The sequence below is a fragment of the Sus scrofa genome, chromosome 2 (genome assembly GCF_054392235.1).
Source record: "Sus scrofa isolate SSC_HxYL_T2T_F1_AM1 chromosome 2, Sscrofa_HxYL_maternal_Yorkshire_Landrace_v2.0, whole genome shotgun sequence".
Classification (NCBI taxonomy): Eukaryota; Metazoa; Chordata; class Mammalia; order Artiodactyla; family Suidae; genus Sus; species Sus scrofa.
The window spans coordinates 108,682,663-108,697,148 of NC_139384.1; the positions used below are offsets into that span (position 1 = coordinate 108,682,663).

The following is a 14,486-nucleotide window of genomic DNA, read 5'->3' on the forward strand; positions in this document are numbered from 1 at the left end:
AAGTATATAGGTTGTAGGAAGTGTATACTTTTTAAGAATACCTCAAAAGCACAATTTTAGATATTGAGAACCTATTTAACAGTCCTCCACTTTGAGATTTTTTTGTGTGAAAGATTTATATAAGCAAGAGGATTTTTATGACCTATGAGTGAAAACTTCCAATTACATCTCTAAAACCATTTTTCGTGGAATCTCAATGCTACCAAAATAAATAATGTTAAATTTACCTTAAACTGTCTAAATAAACTCCAGTAATAATAGATACAATTATGCAGTATAGCTTCTAATGGAAAATTGTCATCCTTTTCAAAAGAATGAATGGCTCCAGGGACATGTACAGCTTAGGGATGACAAAACTGTCATTCATTCAAAAAACAAAATTGGGGAGATGACATAGAGTTGAGCTCTAGGAATCTTCAGATTTGCCTTTAAGCAATACCTTCTTCAAACTAGCTGTTACCAGTGGGGAGAGGGAAGTGGGAGGGGCAGTATAGGGGTAGGGGAGTAAGAAGTACAAACTCTTAGGTGTAAAATAAGTGACAAGTGTGTGTTGCACAACACAAGGCATATAGCCAATATTTTATAATAACTATAAATGGAGTAGAACCATTAAAAATTGTGAATCACTATATTGTACAACTGTAATTATATGATATTGTTCAGCAATTAAACTTCAATTAAAAAAAAAGAAGGGAGTTCCCATTGCAGCTCAGCAGTACCAAACCTAACTAGTATCCATGAGGATGTGGGTTCAATCCCTGACCTCGTTCAGTGGGTTAAGGATCCAGCGTTGCCATGAGCTGTGGTTTGGATCCTGCTTTGCTGTGGCTGTGGTGTATACTGGCAGCTGTAGTTCTGATTCTGTCCCTAGTCAGGGAGCTTCCATATGCCGTAATAGCAACAACAACAACAACAACAACAACAACAACAAAAAAAAAAAAAAAAAGAAAGAAAAGAAAGAAAGAAAAAAGAAAACCTTCTCTCATGGGGTCCCTAGTAAGACCTTGGTCTTGGTCTCATTAGGCTAAGAAGACAGAGCTGGAAAAGCAAATATGCATTTTACAAATTTATTTGGCCAAAAACTTTTGGGATGTTTTCTGAGCAGCTCAGGATATGCCTGTTCCATAGAACCTACTTTGTGAAGCAGTGGGTTAGATTTAATCATGTGGCCTCCACTCAAACAGAACTCCAATTTGGCAAACCAAAAATTGGCTTTTGTCAACATTTATATACAAAGGGCCAGTATAAACTGGTGATGTAATCGATGGTGCATTTAGAGATGTTTGTGTTGAAGCTGAATTCTCTCTTCTCCTGTCTCCTGCAGGTGTTTCATCCCAAACATCTACGCAGCCCTGTTCACTGCAGCTCTTGTTCCTTTAATGTGCCTCGTGGTGGTGTTTGTGGTGTTTATTCACGCCTACCAGGTGAAGCCACAGTGGCAAGCATATGACGATGTCTTCAGAGGAAGAACAAATGCTGCAGGTTTGGAAGAAACTGTGTTTGCACTTTGGAGATGGGAAATTTTAATCGTGGGAAAATGTCACTGAATATTCTAGATTTAAAAAAAAAGAGTGAAGTTAGCTGTCAGCTCTGAAGCCATAAGTTAAGTTATTGTTCTCCCATTTCTCCTTCATCTTGAGACTTCCTGACATCTCTGTGCTTCAGGGCTCTGTAGGTTTTATTGCTGGTTTCAGTTTTGTCCCTAAGATAGGAATGTCCAAGTATATGACTCACAGCCTTTGGGAGCTGCTTCCCCAAGCATTCTTCAACTCGAGCAATAACAACTTGTGTTCAACCTGTGAAATCTATTCAGGTCTTTCAGATTCTGAGGCTTCATCATAAACCTCCCTAAAGCTGGCGAGTGCTGTATTTTGCATGTGGAGTTCTGATTGTGCTGACAGATGTTCAAAAACATATGTGACCAGACAGCTTCATAAGTGGCTGCACATGTCTGGTTACTTAAGAGTGCAAGTCTTTCCAGCTCAAATTGGCTCTCACTGCAGCTCATTTTTTCCCTTTGAATCATACTGAACACAGGTTTTTATAATCTGATTCTTTTTCTGTTGGTAGATTAGAGTCTCTTAGGAATGTTTCCTGCATACAGGAAACTTGCTCTAAAATGGTTTGAGTGACCAGAATATTCGGGAGAATCTAATGGGCTGGGGATAGGGAATCCCTCTTGGGCCAAGAGTAAGACTGGTCTCCTTTCTTCTAAGCTTTTACAAATCCAGAGCCAGATGAATTAGAGAAATTCTTCACATTTTAAATGCTTTTCAGAGTTTAAGGAAGATACCATACATGAAGTCCCTATAATAACGTCTAATACATTGCCAGAAGCTCAGTAGATATTGTCACTTATAGGATAATAAAAGGATTCATTCTAATAAAAGAAAAGCCTCTAGTTCCTAAAATTTGTCAGGGAAGATGCAGCAAGATTTTCCTCATGGTGTAATGAGAAGGGACTCTTTTATGTAAGTTTGTGGGGTTGCTATATCAGCCAACTCTCCCCTCTTCTCTCTCATTTAGCATGTAGTTATTATATGGGCATAAATATTATTTAAGGTTATGATTAATCCTAAATTCTTCAATTAAAAAAGCAATATTCAATGTAGAAATTCAACTTTCTCATGGGACGTGGAATTTATCCAGAGGCTATGCTTTTATTCAACCTCAGGTTCATTTTATTAAAGTGTATATTCTCTGTGTTTGGGTCGAGGATGCACCCATGGCATGTGGAAGTTCCAAAGCCAGGGATCAAACCCGTGCCCACCGCTGCAAGCCACATCACAGCTGTAGCAACACAGATCCTTAGCCCACCAAGCCAGAAGGGAACTTCCTGCATATTCTCTTTCAAAGGAGAAGTTTGTTTTTGTTCCCTCTAAAAACAATTATATATTTGTCTTCTATATAATATAAAAGTGCCAAAGTTTGCATGTTATAGATAATAATATCATAAAGTTCTAATCTAATGAGTTAGTATTTTTCATACCTGAATCAACCCTATGCCTTTTGGATATGATCCATCATGAATACAGAAGGTAAACAGTACTCCAATTATCTGAAAAGCATCACCCGCAAGCACTGAACATGATGCTAAAAGCTCTAGCAGACTTGTATCTCAACCAGCAAAACCTCTCTCACACTGAAATATTAATAGAAGTATTGCTTTTATTATTGCTCGTCAAATAAGAAAGCTTATGGTATTTCGGATTCCCCTATTCCCATTCAATCTAATAATCATTATCTCACTAGGACTCTTATTGTGTTTTCCTGATTGGTCATCAGTTCTAGTCTTTTTCTTCTCCACTTCTTTTTCTCACATCTCTATTTTAGAAATGTACATGGCTTCCCCTCACTCCCTTGTATAACAGTCATTCAACATCTCTCTCATTGCCCAGAAGAAAGTCCTGTCTCTTTATAATACAAGAGTCTCTATACTGGACTGTTGTCTCTATAGTCCACTCCTGGGCCATCTTTTCATCCCCAAGTTAGTTACCGTTTTTGCCATCAATTTACTCTTAACTTGTTCCTAAAATTACCTGATACTGTCATCTTCACTCATGGAAGGTACCCTCTATGAACTCCTCATTATTAGTTGCTAAAATCCATATGTTTAGTAAGTAGTGTGAGAAAACGTAGATGAAAGACAGGTAGAAGGGGCTTACTAGCCACCCACCCCCCATTACCCCAGAGCTTCCCTAAATAAACCCATCATCTAAGTAAAAATGGTGCTAAGCAAACACAAGTTAATCCTTAGGACTCCCCTTCCAAAAAGATACTGCTCTTTTATAGAAATTCTGAAAGCTCCCAATATGCTTGCTGACTCTTCTGTGAAGCCTTTGGAACTGCCTCTTGATAGAAGAACACCAAACAGGAATTACTTATTCCTTCATCTATGCCTTTAAAGCACTTTGTCCCTACAGCCATTAGAATACTTAGCTCTTATTTTAGAATGGAGTAGTGACCTGTTTTGGTGTGTGGGGCTGATTTCCTTAATAAATTATGAATTCTTTGAGGGCATGGAAAATTTATTATTCATCTCTGTCTTACCACAGCCTCGTAGGGTGCTCAGTGGATAGTAGGAGCATGGTTAGTATTTTTTGACTAAATGAATAAATTAGTAATCATCAATGTACTATAAAATCTTATAATTGTAGGAATGGATGCCTAAGCTACATAGAGCATTAAGAAAAAGAATATATCAACAAAAGTAGAAATTATAGAATTTATCCCATTGATCAGTTTGTAGGTATCCCTTTGAAAGTTATTAGGACTGTTACTTTTTCCTTGACTTCTATAATTCCTTAAATTATGTCTTCAGCTTTGACCTCTGACCTGACATTTGGTATTTTATTTGGAACTTCCTTTAACTCTACTCCACTTGAATATGTTCCACTTAACTCTAATTTAAAATCTCAAGAGAAAAAATGTTTATCTAGTCTACCAAGGAGCGTTTGATACTCTCTTTGAATCTGTCTGCTAAAATTCCATTGCATTGACCTGAAAAATATCCAGTCATTGTAAATTTATGTTTTGCCCACTTCTCTGTTCCATATACATAGTGATCAGTGACAAGATATAACATGAGAAAATCAAAAAGATGATGAACTGTGAATCAGAAATAGAGCAGAAACACAAAGTATAAACTGGGCTGCAGCCAAGGACCTGTGTTTTCTGGGTCTGCAAGCCTGTGGATACACGAGTGTCTCAACTGCTGTGGTGGTAAGATGGAAATTAAAGGTCTCATCCAAGGCAGGTCAACTGGAGCAAGCACCTGCAAGAAGGGAACTTGAGAAAGAGCTGCCATAGTAGCGGGGGCTTTGGCTTAGGAATCTGGGACCCCAAGGAGAAAGTAGATGAGCCATCTTGTCAAGTTCCTGTGCCAGGCTCTCTAGAGCTCACAGAGTTTATCTGCCATATGCATGTGTCATTATGGGAACAGAAGACACATGATATCAGACTGGTCCTCTTTGGACAGGAGGATTAAGTGGAGGCAACCACAAAACCATTAGGCAGAAAAAAATTGCCAGAGAAAAAGACAGAGTAGGGAGAGAGAGAGAAGGAAAGGGAGGCAGGAGGGAGACAGAGAGAAAAAGAAAGAAAGGGAGGGAGAAAGAGCAAAGAAACAAATGCTTTTTACTCAAGATTAGCTGCAATATAAAAGTCTTACATGTTGGAGACTAACAAAGACAGCCCTTAAAATCAGCAATCAAAAAGATGAATTTAAGGAGTTCCCGTTAAGACTCAGTGGTAACAACTCCGACTAGTATCCATGAGGATGTGGGTTTGATACCTGGCCTCATTCAATGGGTTAAGGATCCAGTATTGCTGTGAGCTGTGGGGTAGGTTGCAGACGTGGCTTGGATCCCGCATAACTGTGGCTGTGGCATAGGCTGGCATCTGCAGCTCCCAACTCAACCCCTAACCTGGGAACTTTCACATGCCACAAATGCATCCCTAAAAAGATGAATTTAAGCTAAAAATATACAGAAATAAACTATAAATAATTGTGATAAGAATTTAGACTTCTTAAAAATATAAAGCAGGAATCATCAAACTGTGGCCTTACCAGCCACTTACCTGTTCCTTATTTTATTTTTAATAGCCTCGTTGAAGTATAATTTACATGCCATGAAGTTCATCTGGTTAAATTGTACAGTTTATTGGTCTTCATTATATTTATATAGTTGTGTAACTATCACCATAGTCTAATTTTTCATCATCTCAAAAAAGAAACCCCATATTCATTAACAAACAGTCCCCATTCTCCACTTCCCTGAACCCTAGGTAGCCACTAATCAGCTTTCTTGCTCTATGTATTTGTCTATTCCAGACATTTTATATAATGGGATTATAATGGCTTCTTAGCATAGTGATTTCAAAGTTAATCCATATTATAGCATCTATCAGTAATTAGTTCTTTCTATTGCCAAATAATGTTGTACTGTGTGAATATACTACATTTTGCTGATCTGTTCATCAGTTGATAGACATTTGGTTTGTTTTCACTTTTGGTTATTATGAAGAAGACTGCTTTGAACATTCATATACCAGTTTTTGTATTAACATATGTGTTCATTTCTTTTGGGTATATACCTAGAATTGGAATTTCTGGGTGATTTGGTAGCTCTGTGTTTAACCTTTTCAGGAACTACCCAACTGTTTTCCCAAGTAGCTGCAGTGACCTGCTTCTATGAGTAAAGTTTTGTTGTTGTTGTTTTTGACACCCACCCACACCCGTTTGTTTACATATGTTCTATGGCTGCTTCCATGCAGAGTTGAATATATGTAGTTTAACAAAATCCATGTGGCTTGAAAAACCTAACATATTTAATATCTGGCCCTGAGAGTTCCTGCTATAGCACAGTAGATTAATGATCCAGCTTGTCTCTGTGGGCATTGCTCGTTCGATCCCTCGCCTGGCACAGTGGATTAAGGATCCAGCATTGCCGCAGCTGTTGTGTACGTTGGATGTGGCTTGGATTTGATCCCTGGCTTGGGAACTTTCATATGCCGTGGGTGTGGCTGAAAGAGGAAAAAAACAAAAAACAAAAACCTTGCTCTGTGTAGAAAATGTTTGACCCTCAACCCCTGACGTAAAAGAAGATATCCTCCCTCAAAGCATTTAAACATAAAAAAAAAAAAACAAAAATAGGTGAAATAAATAAAATCAGGCCTGTGTGAAAATGAATAAATGTCAAAAATATTGGCAATGAAAAATATACTAGTTGAACATTTTAAGCATCTTAATATTTGTGATAAACTATAGATGAGACAGAGAAGAGGGAACTATTAGAATCTGAAACTAGGGTTAAGGAATTCATCAGTGAAACAAACAAAAAAGAAAATGTATACATGTAAGGATAACCCGACCCCCTTGCTGTACAGTGGGAAAATAAAAAAAAGAAAAAATATGAAAACAGGGCTAAGAAGTGATAGAGTCACAGTTTCCTTGGTCCCCATCGTGGTAACAAAGCATTGGAATGGTGGGTGTTTTACAAATTTATTAAAGCAAAAGTACATTTTAGAGAGAGAGAGCTCAGGTGCACTCAGGTTAAAAAAGAGGGCCCAATAGGAGTTCCCATCGTGGCTCAGCTGTTAACGAATCCAACTAGGAACTATGAGGTTGCCAGTTTGATCCCTGGCCTTGCTCAGTGGGTGAAGGATCCGGCGTTGCCGTGAGCTGTGGTGTAGGTTGCAGATGCGGCTTGGATCCTGTGTTGCTCTGGCTCTGATGTAGGCTAGTGTCTACAGCTCCGATTCGACCCCTAGGAACCTCCATATGCAGCAGGAGCAGCCCAAGAAATGGCAAAAAAGACAAAAAAGAAAAAAAGCCCAACTCATTTTAGAGTTGTTCTTATTTACTCCCCACTCCACCCCCCTGCAGGCGGACCTGAGTGGAGGCCCAATTTCTCCTGCTCTAGCCCCCTACACTGAGCATCAAGGGCTGAGTGTTTTTTTTTTCTCTGAACGGGGCATATTTAATCTGGTTGGTTTCAGGCAGGATGCCTTATTTGCATGGGGAACAGGTTATATAGAGGCAGGGTGAGGAATGGGCAACATTCCTGCCCTACCAGGCTGTTCAAAGTGGGGGAAGGGGCATTATAATGAGATATGGCCAGAGGCTTTTATGTTTAATCTCCTTGAAGACGACTTAAAACCTATAACAGAAGTATGCGAATGCAAGGAAGAAAAGAATACAGAAATTGGAGAAAAATCAAGATTTGAAAACATAATGGTTGAGGATATTCTAGAAACATTAATGTAACTGTACATAAATTTCTGTATTGTCTTTAAAAAAGGGGGGGAGGGGAATTCCCATCGTGGCTCAGTGGTTTATGAATCTGACTAGGAACCATGAGGTTGTGGGTTTGATCACTGTCCTTGCTCAGTGGGTTAAGGATCTGGCATTGCCGTGAGTTGTGGTATAGGTCACAGACGCAGCTCAGATCCAGAGTTGCTGTGGCTCTGGCATAGGCCAGCGACTACAGCTCCCATTAGACCCCTACCTGGGATCTTCCATATGCCATGGGTGTGGCTCTAGAAAAGACAAAAAGACAAGAAAATAAATAAATAAATAAATAAATAGGGAGGAAAATGCTAAAATGTCTAGTTTATTAGTAAGGTTCCTATGTCTATATTTTTGAAAAATTGCATACTAAGCACCTTTTTATTGCTTCTAGTATTCTTTATTGTTAAAATAATTGGCACAAACCTCACTCAGGAATTCAGAGTCCATGGTGCAAGCAGATGCTATTAAGTTCTCTAAAAACCAAATTTCAAAGGCAAAACACACACTGGTACCCAGCCTCTTCTCCTCGTCCCTCTGAGATACCTGCAGTTTTTATACCCCTGTGCACACTTTATAGCTGAGAAGGAGGGAGGTTTTTAATTACAGTTTGCACTTCATATCACTAGATTTTTAATTTGCAGACTCAACCAACCATAGATCAAAAATATTGGGGGTGGGGAATATTCCAGAAAATTCTAAAAAGCGAAACTTGAGTTTACCACACACCAGCAACTATTTACATAGCATTTGCATTGTTTACAACTGTTTACATTGTATTCCGTATTGTAAGTAATCTAGAGATTGTTTTAAGTATTCAGGAGGATATGCTTAGGTTATATGCAAATACTGCCTGATTTTATATAAGGGACTCAAGCATCCTCAGATTTTGAAATCATGTAGGGTCCTGGAACTAATCTCCTATGGTTGTAGAGGAAGCACTATAGTCTCAAGAAGATCCAGTTTTGAACTATACAATTCCAAGCATGCAAAAATAGCCCCTTTTCCCAAGACAGCTGAGAATGTTAATAGTTTAGTTATATTTTGCTCTGCATTTTTTAATTGGCTGAACGTTGTTAGAGATTACAGCTGACCCTTGAACAGCACTGTGCAGATCTACTTACACATGGTTTTTTTTCAGTAGATACTTATCAGAGTATTACACCATCCACCCCTCAGATGCAGAAAATGCATATATTATATATAATAACTGTAAAGTTATAGGTGGATTTTTGACTATGAGGAGATCTAGCACCCTGGTGGTGTTCACAGGTCAACAGTATTAAATAGTATCATGAGAAATATATTCTCAAATATTAAGAGTTGAAAGTAAATCTCCTTTTCTTACAGAAGCAAAGTTTCCAGTTTTCCAAATTATGCCAAAGTTTGAGTATGTTTTGGTCAAACCTGGTCAAGGGTTTTTTGTTTATTTATAAATTACTTTTAACAATGAGTAAGATGCAATATGAGACATAAAGATCAGTTGATAGTTTTCTTATCACCAAGATTTTTTTTTTAAGTAACTAGAATGATTAGGATTATTTATTTACCTTAGAGTTTTAGGTTTGGTAAATAGGATGTGATCAGTTACCACCAGCATTAGACCTATCTGAATAATTGAAGAGCTAGCATCAATCATTTTGTTAGGCCTGGAATCTTCCATATTTCTTTAGAACTCTTCTCCAAACTCATCACTCTTGTGCAAATTAGATGTGCCTGACAACAGGAGCAATTTCACATCAACACTGTGTGTTGGTTATATCTGCTCAATATTCACCCCTTTATACTCTATACTTTGACCTTTTTGCTCCTAATATCCCTTAATTTCAGAGTTCAAATAAACTGACGGAACCCTAAAGGAAAGGGGGAGCAGAGGAAGAGCTGCTAGTAAGTAAGATACATTTTGTGCTGTCCTCTCCAAAGATGGCCACTGGCAGTCCCTCCCTTTCTGACTGAGGCTGGGACACAAATGTCAGCTTGTCTTCCTTCTGTGCACCTTTTGCTGCTCAGCTGCCCTGAGCCAAATTTTCAAAAGTTGGTGGCTCCTAATGAAATTCACTGGCCTTCAGTGGGGTGAGTGTGCAGTGAGAATGCGTCAGGATAAAGGTATGTTCCCTGGACTAAATTTCAATGTCTCAAACAGCATTTGAAACAAACCCTGTAATTTTAGGGTTTGGTTTTGATCTCTGGCAATGATAAGCTTGTCTCTCCTTCTAGGCTCATTAGAATTTACTGACTCGTTTCTGATTCATCAGCAAGTTCTTATGTGAGGAATGATTCATGGATCAGGGAAGGAAAATTAATTTGACTAAAAAGAGGAAGTAGGTGATTATAAATCTCTTTCTTCTAAAAATCCCACACTTAGGTCTCAGTATGATATATAAAAATGTAAAGGTGCCTTGATCCAGCTAGCCATGAATCAGGGGTATTTGGAATCTCCTGGTACAACAATGGCCACTTCTCTGCTTGGTAATATATTTGAAGATAAATGTTTCAGTTTCTTCTGAGGCTCTATTTTGTATTTATAGTGAACAGCAAAACTCATACAAATCAAGACTCCATTGCTATTATGAAAAATCATTAAAAACTTATAATGAGTATTACAAAGTATCATCCCTTACATTCTGAAGTTGAGTGATTTTTATTTTTCTCCTGACATCTTAGACATTTTAAAAAGAGTTCAAAGAAACTCACTGAGAGCCCAAAGTAAAAGAAGAAAAGGAAATAGCTCCCAATAAATGCAAAACACTCTGAGTTGTGTTCTCCATAAATAGCTGCCATCAGTTTTCTACCTCCCTATGCATGCTTGCTCCTCCTCACATAAAGCAGTGGAGTCTGTTTCCCCTCCCTTTAGCCCTGGGCTGACTTTGGATTTCCTTAGGCCAATAGAATCTGATGGGAGTGATACTGCCCCATAACGGGTCTAGCCTTTGAGAGGACTAGCCGTTTCAGCTTCCTTTCTCTTGGAAGCCAGCCACAGTGTAAGAGGTCCTACTAATCTGAGACCACCATGATATTAGTAATGCCAAGCTAGGCATGTGGAGTGGCCCAGGGAATAGGCACATTTGGCCAGCTTCCAGATGTGTCAGGCATCCCAGCTCTGATTCCAGACATGGGACTAAAGCAGCTTTCTTGTAGGTTCCAGCCCCAGTAGACACCACACAGAGCAGAAAGCTGCCTAGCCCAGATTATAAATTATTTTAAGCCACCAAGTTCTGTTGTGGTTTATTTTGTAGCAATCAATAGCTGAAACATTCTGGTTCTAGTATCCTTATTATTCTCACATCAGAATTCTAAGTACGTCATTGTCATTTTCAATTTTATTGCCATGTTTATTTTGTGGCATTGTTTTATTTTAAATTTTTATTACTTGTCATTTCAGATACATGTTTCTAAATTAAAAGTATGTCATTGTCATTTTCAATTTTGCATGGTTTATAAATAAAAACAGAAAAACACAGTATGATTTTTTTTTCTTAAACCAAAATTGAGGCTGCCACTAAAGTAAAGTAATCCTACCTAGTAACAGTACGTACTTGAATTGGTTCCAGAGTGACCAATATAACAGGTTTCAAATGGCCTTGGCAGTGAGCTCTTTGTTTGCAGTCTACTCCCAGTTCCAAGGATGAAAAGAAAATAAAAAACAATGCCTAGGAACCTAAGGAAAACCCCAGAGCTCCTGGACCGTGAACAGTCTCTTCCACTTGAGCTTTGTGAGCACAGCTCAGTCTTCCCACATTTTGCCAGCAGCAGTGGGGAAAATCCAAAATATTTGAGGAAACTTTATGGATGCCCATCCTCTGCTTAGATTTATATCCGTGGCCTCAGTCTTCAAAAATTCAGATCAGAAATCTTTGAGCCTGAAAGATGATGTGCAGTCATTCAGTGTGTCTTAGTTGTTTTCATTATTGTTTTTGAAAAAATTGGGGATTTGATACAGCTTATTAAAAACTCCTAGAACAATAACATCTGGAATTAGTCTCCTAAGGCTTAGAACATTGAGATAAAAAATGAAGGAAAGCTTCAATTTCTCCTTAAACTCCTGATTTGCACATGTAACCAGAGAAGGACTGGTAAGTTGTGACCGAGTTCAGGTTTTCTGAATGTCATCCATACCTGATTGACTTTTACCTGGTCTCAGTTGAAAGCTGCTTAGGACAAGGGTCCTTTCTATTGAGGCAATCTCACTACTAAACTGCTGCATTCAGTTTACACTTGTTTTTAGCTGGGCGGATGGCATAGAGCATGATGAAGTAGGATTGGAAGAGTCAAGGGCTGGACTGCATATACGTGACAGGCTGTGAATGGACTTGGGCTCTGCTGATTGGTCATCATCACCATCCTTGTCACCATTCGCCATATGCCAGACACAGTGCTAAGCACTTGGTATACGTTCCTTCAGTTTTCTCAAGAAACCTGTGAAGTAGGTATTACTGTTCTCATAGACAGGAAAATCAAGAAAATGAGAGGTTTAGAAAAGTGTCCAGATCTACAAAGCTGTTACATTGTGCAGTTGGGATTAGAATCACAGATGGCTTCTCAGCTCTCCAGAGCTTACATTATTGCCAGTACCAGTGCTTCACTATTGATCATTTTGTTATCAAAAATTTCAACTGAGAAGAATAACATGCAAACATTAAATTAAACCTAGAAAACTCTAATTCCATAAAAGTAATTGTTTAGACTCTGTTCTCCCAGAAGAATTTGAAGTGATCCAGGTTAGCATGTTAGCATATTATTCCTTCATCTTCTGATTTCCAAGAAAGACACGCCCCCCCCATTTATGGACTGAAACATGCCTAGTTTTCCTCACTATTCTCATAAATAGTGCGGTCATAATAATAGCATTTAACTTTCCAGAGCAGTCTGAGGGATTAAATATTAATTCATGTAAAGTATTTAGTACACTCTCTGAAACATAGTCAACCCCTCAGTATGCATCAGGTTTGTTTTGTTTTGTTTATGGGTTTTGTGTGTGTGTGTGTGTGTGTTTTAGGGCCACTCCCATATCATACAGAAGTTCCCAGGCTAGGGGTGAATCAGAGCTGTAGCCACCGGCCTACACCACAGCTCTCAGCAATGCCAGATCCTTTAACCCACTGAGCAAGGCCAGGGATCAAACCCAGAACTTCATGGATACTAGTTACCACTGAGGCATAATGGGAGCTCCACATCATTATTTTTATTAGCATAACTTTTTCAATATGTAATTGGTGCAGAATATAGTCAGATATATAGATACCTTGTCCTATATACTTCCTAAACATCTCTCAGATACGCCTCACTCTTCCTTTCTTCATGTTTAGGCCTGATGTATTAATTAGCTCAAGTTGCTATAACAAAATGTCGTGGACTGGGTGATTTTAGTAATAGACATTTATTCCTCATTTATTCTGGAGGCCAAATCCCATAATCCAGGTGCTGGCCAATTTGGTTCCCAGTGAGAGCCCTCTTCCTGGCTTGCAGATGGCCATCTTCATGCTGTATTCTCACACAGGGGAGAGAGGGAGAGAGAGAGAGAGAGAGAGAATGGGGGGAAGGGAGAGAAAGTTCTCTGTGTCTCTTCTTATAAAGACACTAATCCCGTCATGAGGGTTTTTACTCTCATGATTTAATTACTCCTTAAGGGCCCATTTCTAAGTACCATCATAAAGAGGGTTTAGGGCTTCAACATACAAATTTTGGAAGGACTCAGTTCAGTCCATAGCACCTGGATTATAGCCTCCATAATCTCATATCTGTCTTAAGATTGATATTCTTTGTTTCTTGTATGTCCCCATTCCACATTGATCATCTAAAGGGTGAAACTGATTACATCACTAAATTTATCTGATACCAATCCTTAGACTATAAGATAAAAGGCAAATTCCATTACTTCCCCATGTTTGTGCAGTCATACCGAACTGTGCTGTTGGCCAAAAGTGACATGAGGTCCTTTAAGTTTGGACCTAATACAACCGAATTCACTCTCACCTGAGTTCATCATTTATGGTGGTTGGGAGGAGGAAGAATGGAATTAAAACTAATTTCTTGATACCTGTCATAAATAAGCTTTAGTCGGGGGTTAGTGGAAGATCTGGTCAACTGGTCAATTGAGCATTACCTGGGCATTGCTGCTCAGGTGCATGGCACACTTTGTGACCTTCATCTCTTGTTGTAGGCATCTCTTGTCATAGGCATACCATTCCCATGCCTCAGCCTGACCCAGAGAATCAGTGAAATGTTTCCAACTATTTATAATCTGTATACATAGGCCGAGTTTCACATATATTTCCTTGGCAGTTTTCCTGCAAGTTAGTTAAAATTTAAAATTTTAATTTTCCTGGCATACTCCATTCTTCCAAGGGACTTTCCCCCCCTCAAATCCTTCCGTGGTTATTGTGGAAAAATTACCAATAAGGCATTACTTTCTACTCTTTTGAAAGCTATGTAAAATATGGAGTACCTGTTATGGTCAGTGGTAATGACCCCTCGGTGGGTTAAGGATCCGTCATTGCCCTGAACTGTGGTGTAGGTTGCAGATGCAGCTCAGATTTGATGTTGCTTAGGCTGTGGTGTAGCCTGGCAGCTGCAGATCCAATTCAACCCCTAGCCCAGAAATGTCCATATGTCACAGGTGTGGCCCTAAAAAGATGAAAGAAAGAAAAACCTCTACTGTTCTATCTTATAAATGAAGAAATCCCACTCAGGCAGCCTC

The 14,486-nt window shown here is 38.9% G+C and overlaps 1 protein-coding gene across 6 annotated transcripts in view; it reads left to right on the forward strand.

The window, feature by feature from the left end:
- ADGRV1 (adhesion G protein-coupled receptor V1) overlaps nt 1-14,486 on the forward strand; it is a 536,680-nt gene that overhangs the window by 450,635 nt on the left and 71,559 nt on the right. For all 6 annotated transcript variants that reach the window (XM_085014024.1, XM_021085376.2, XM_085014023.1 and 3 more), the window contains one exon: nt 1,325-1,482. In XM_085014024.1, coding sequence (XP_084870150.1) covers nt 1,325-1,482 — 158 coding nt within the window. The remainder of the gene's footprint in view (nt 1-1,324; nt 1,483-14,486) is intronic.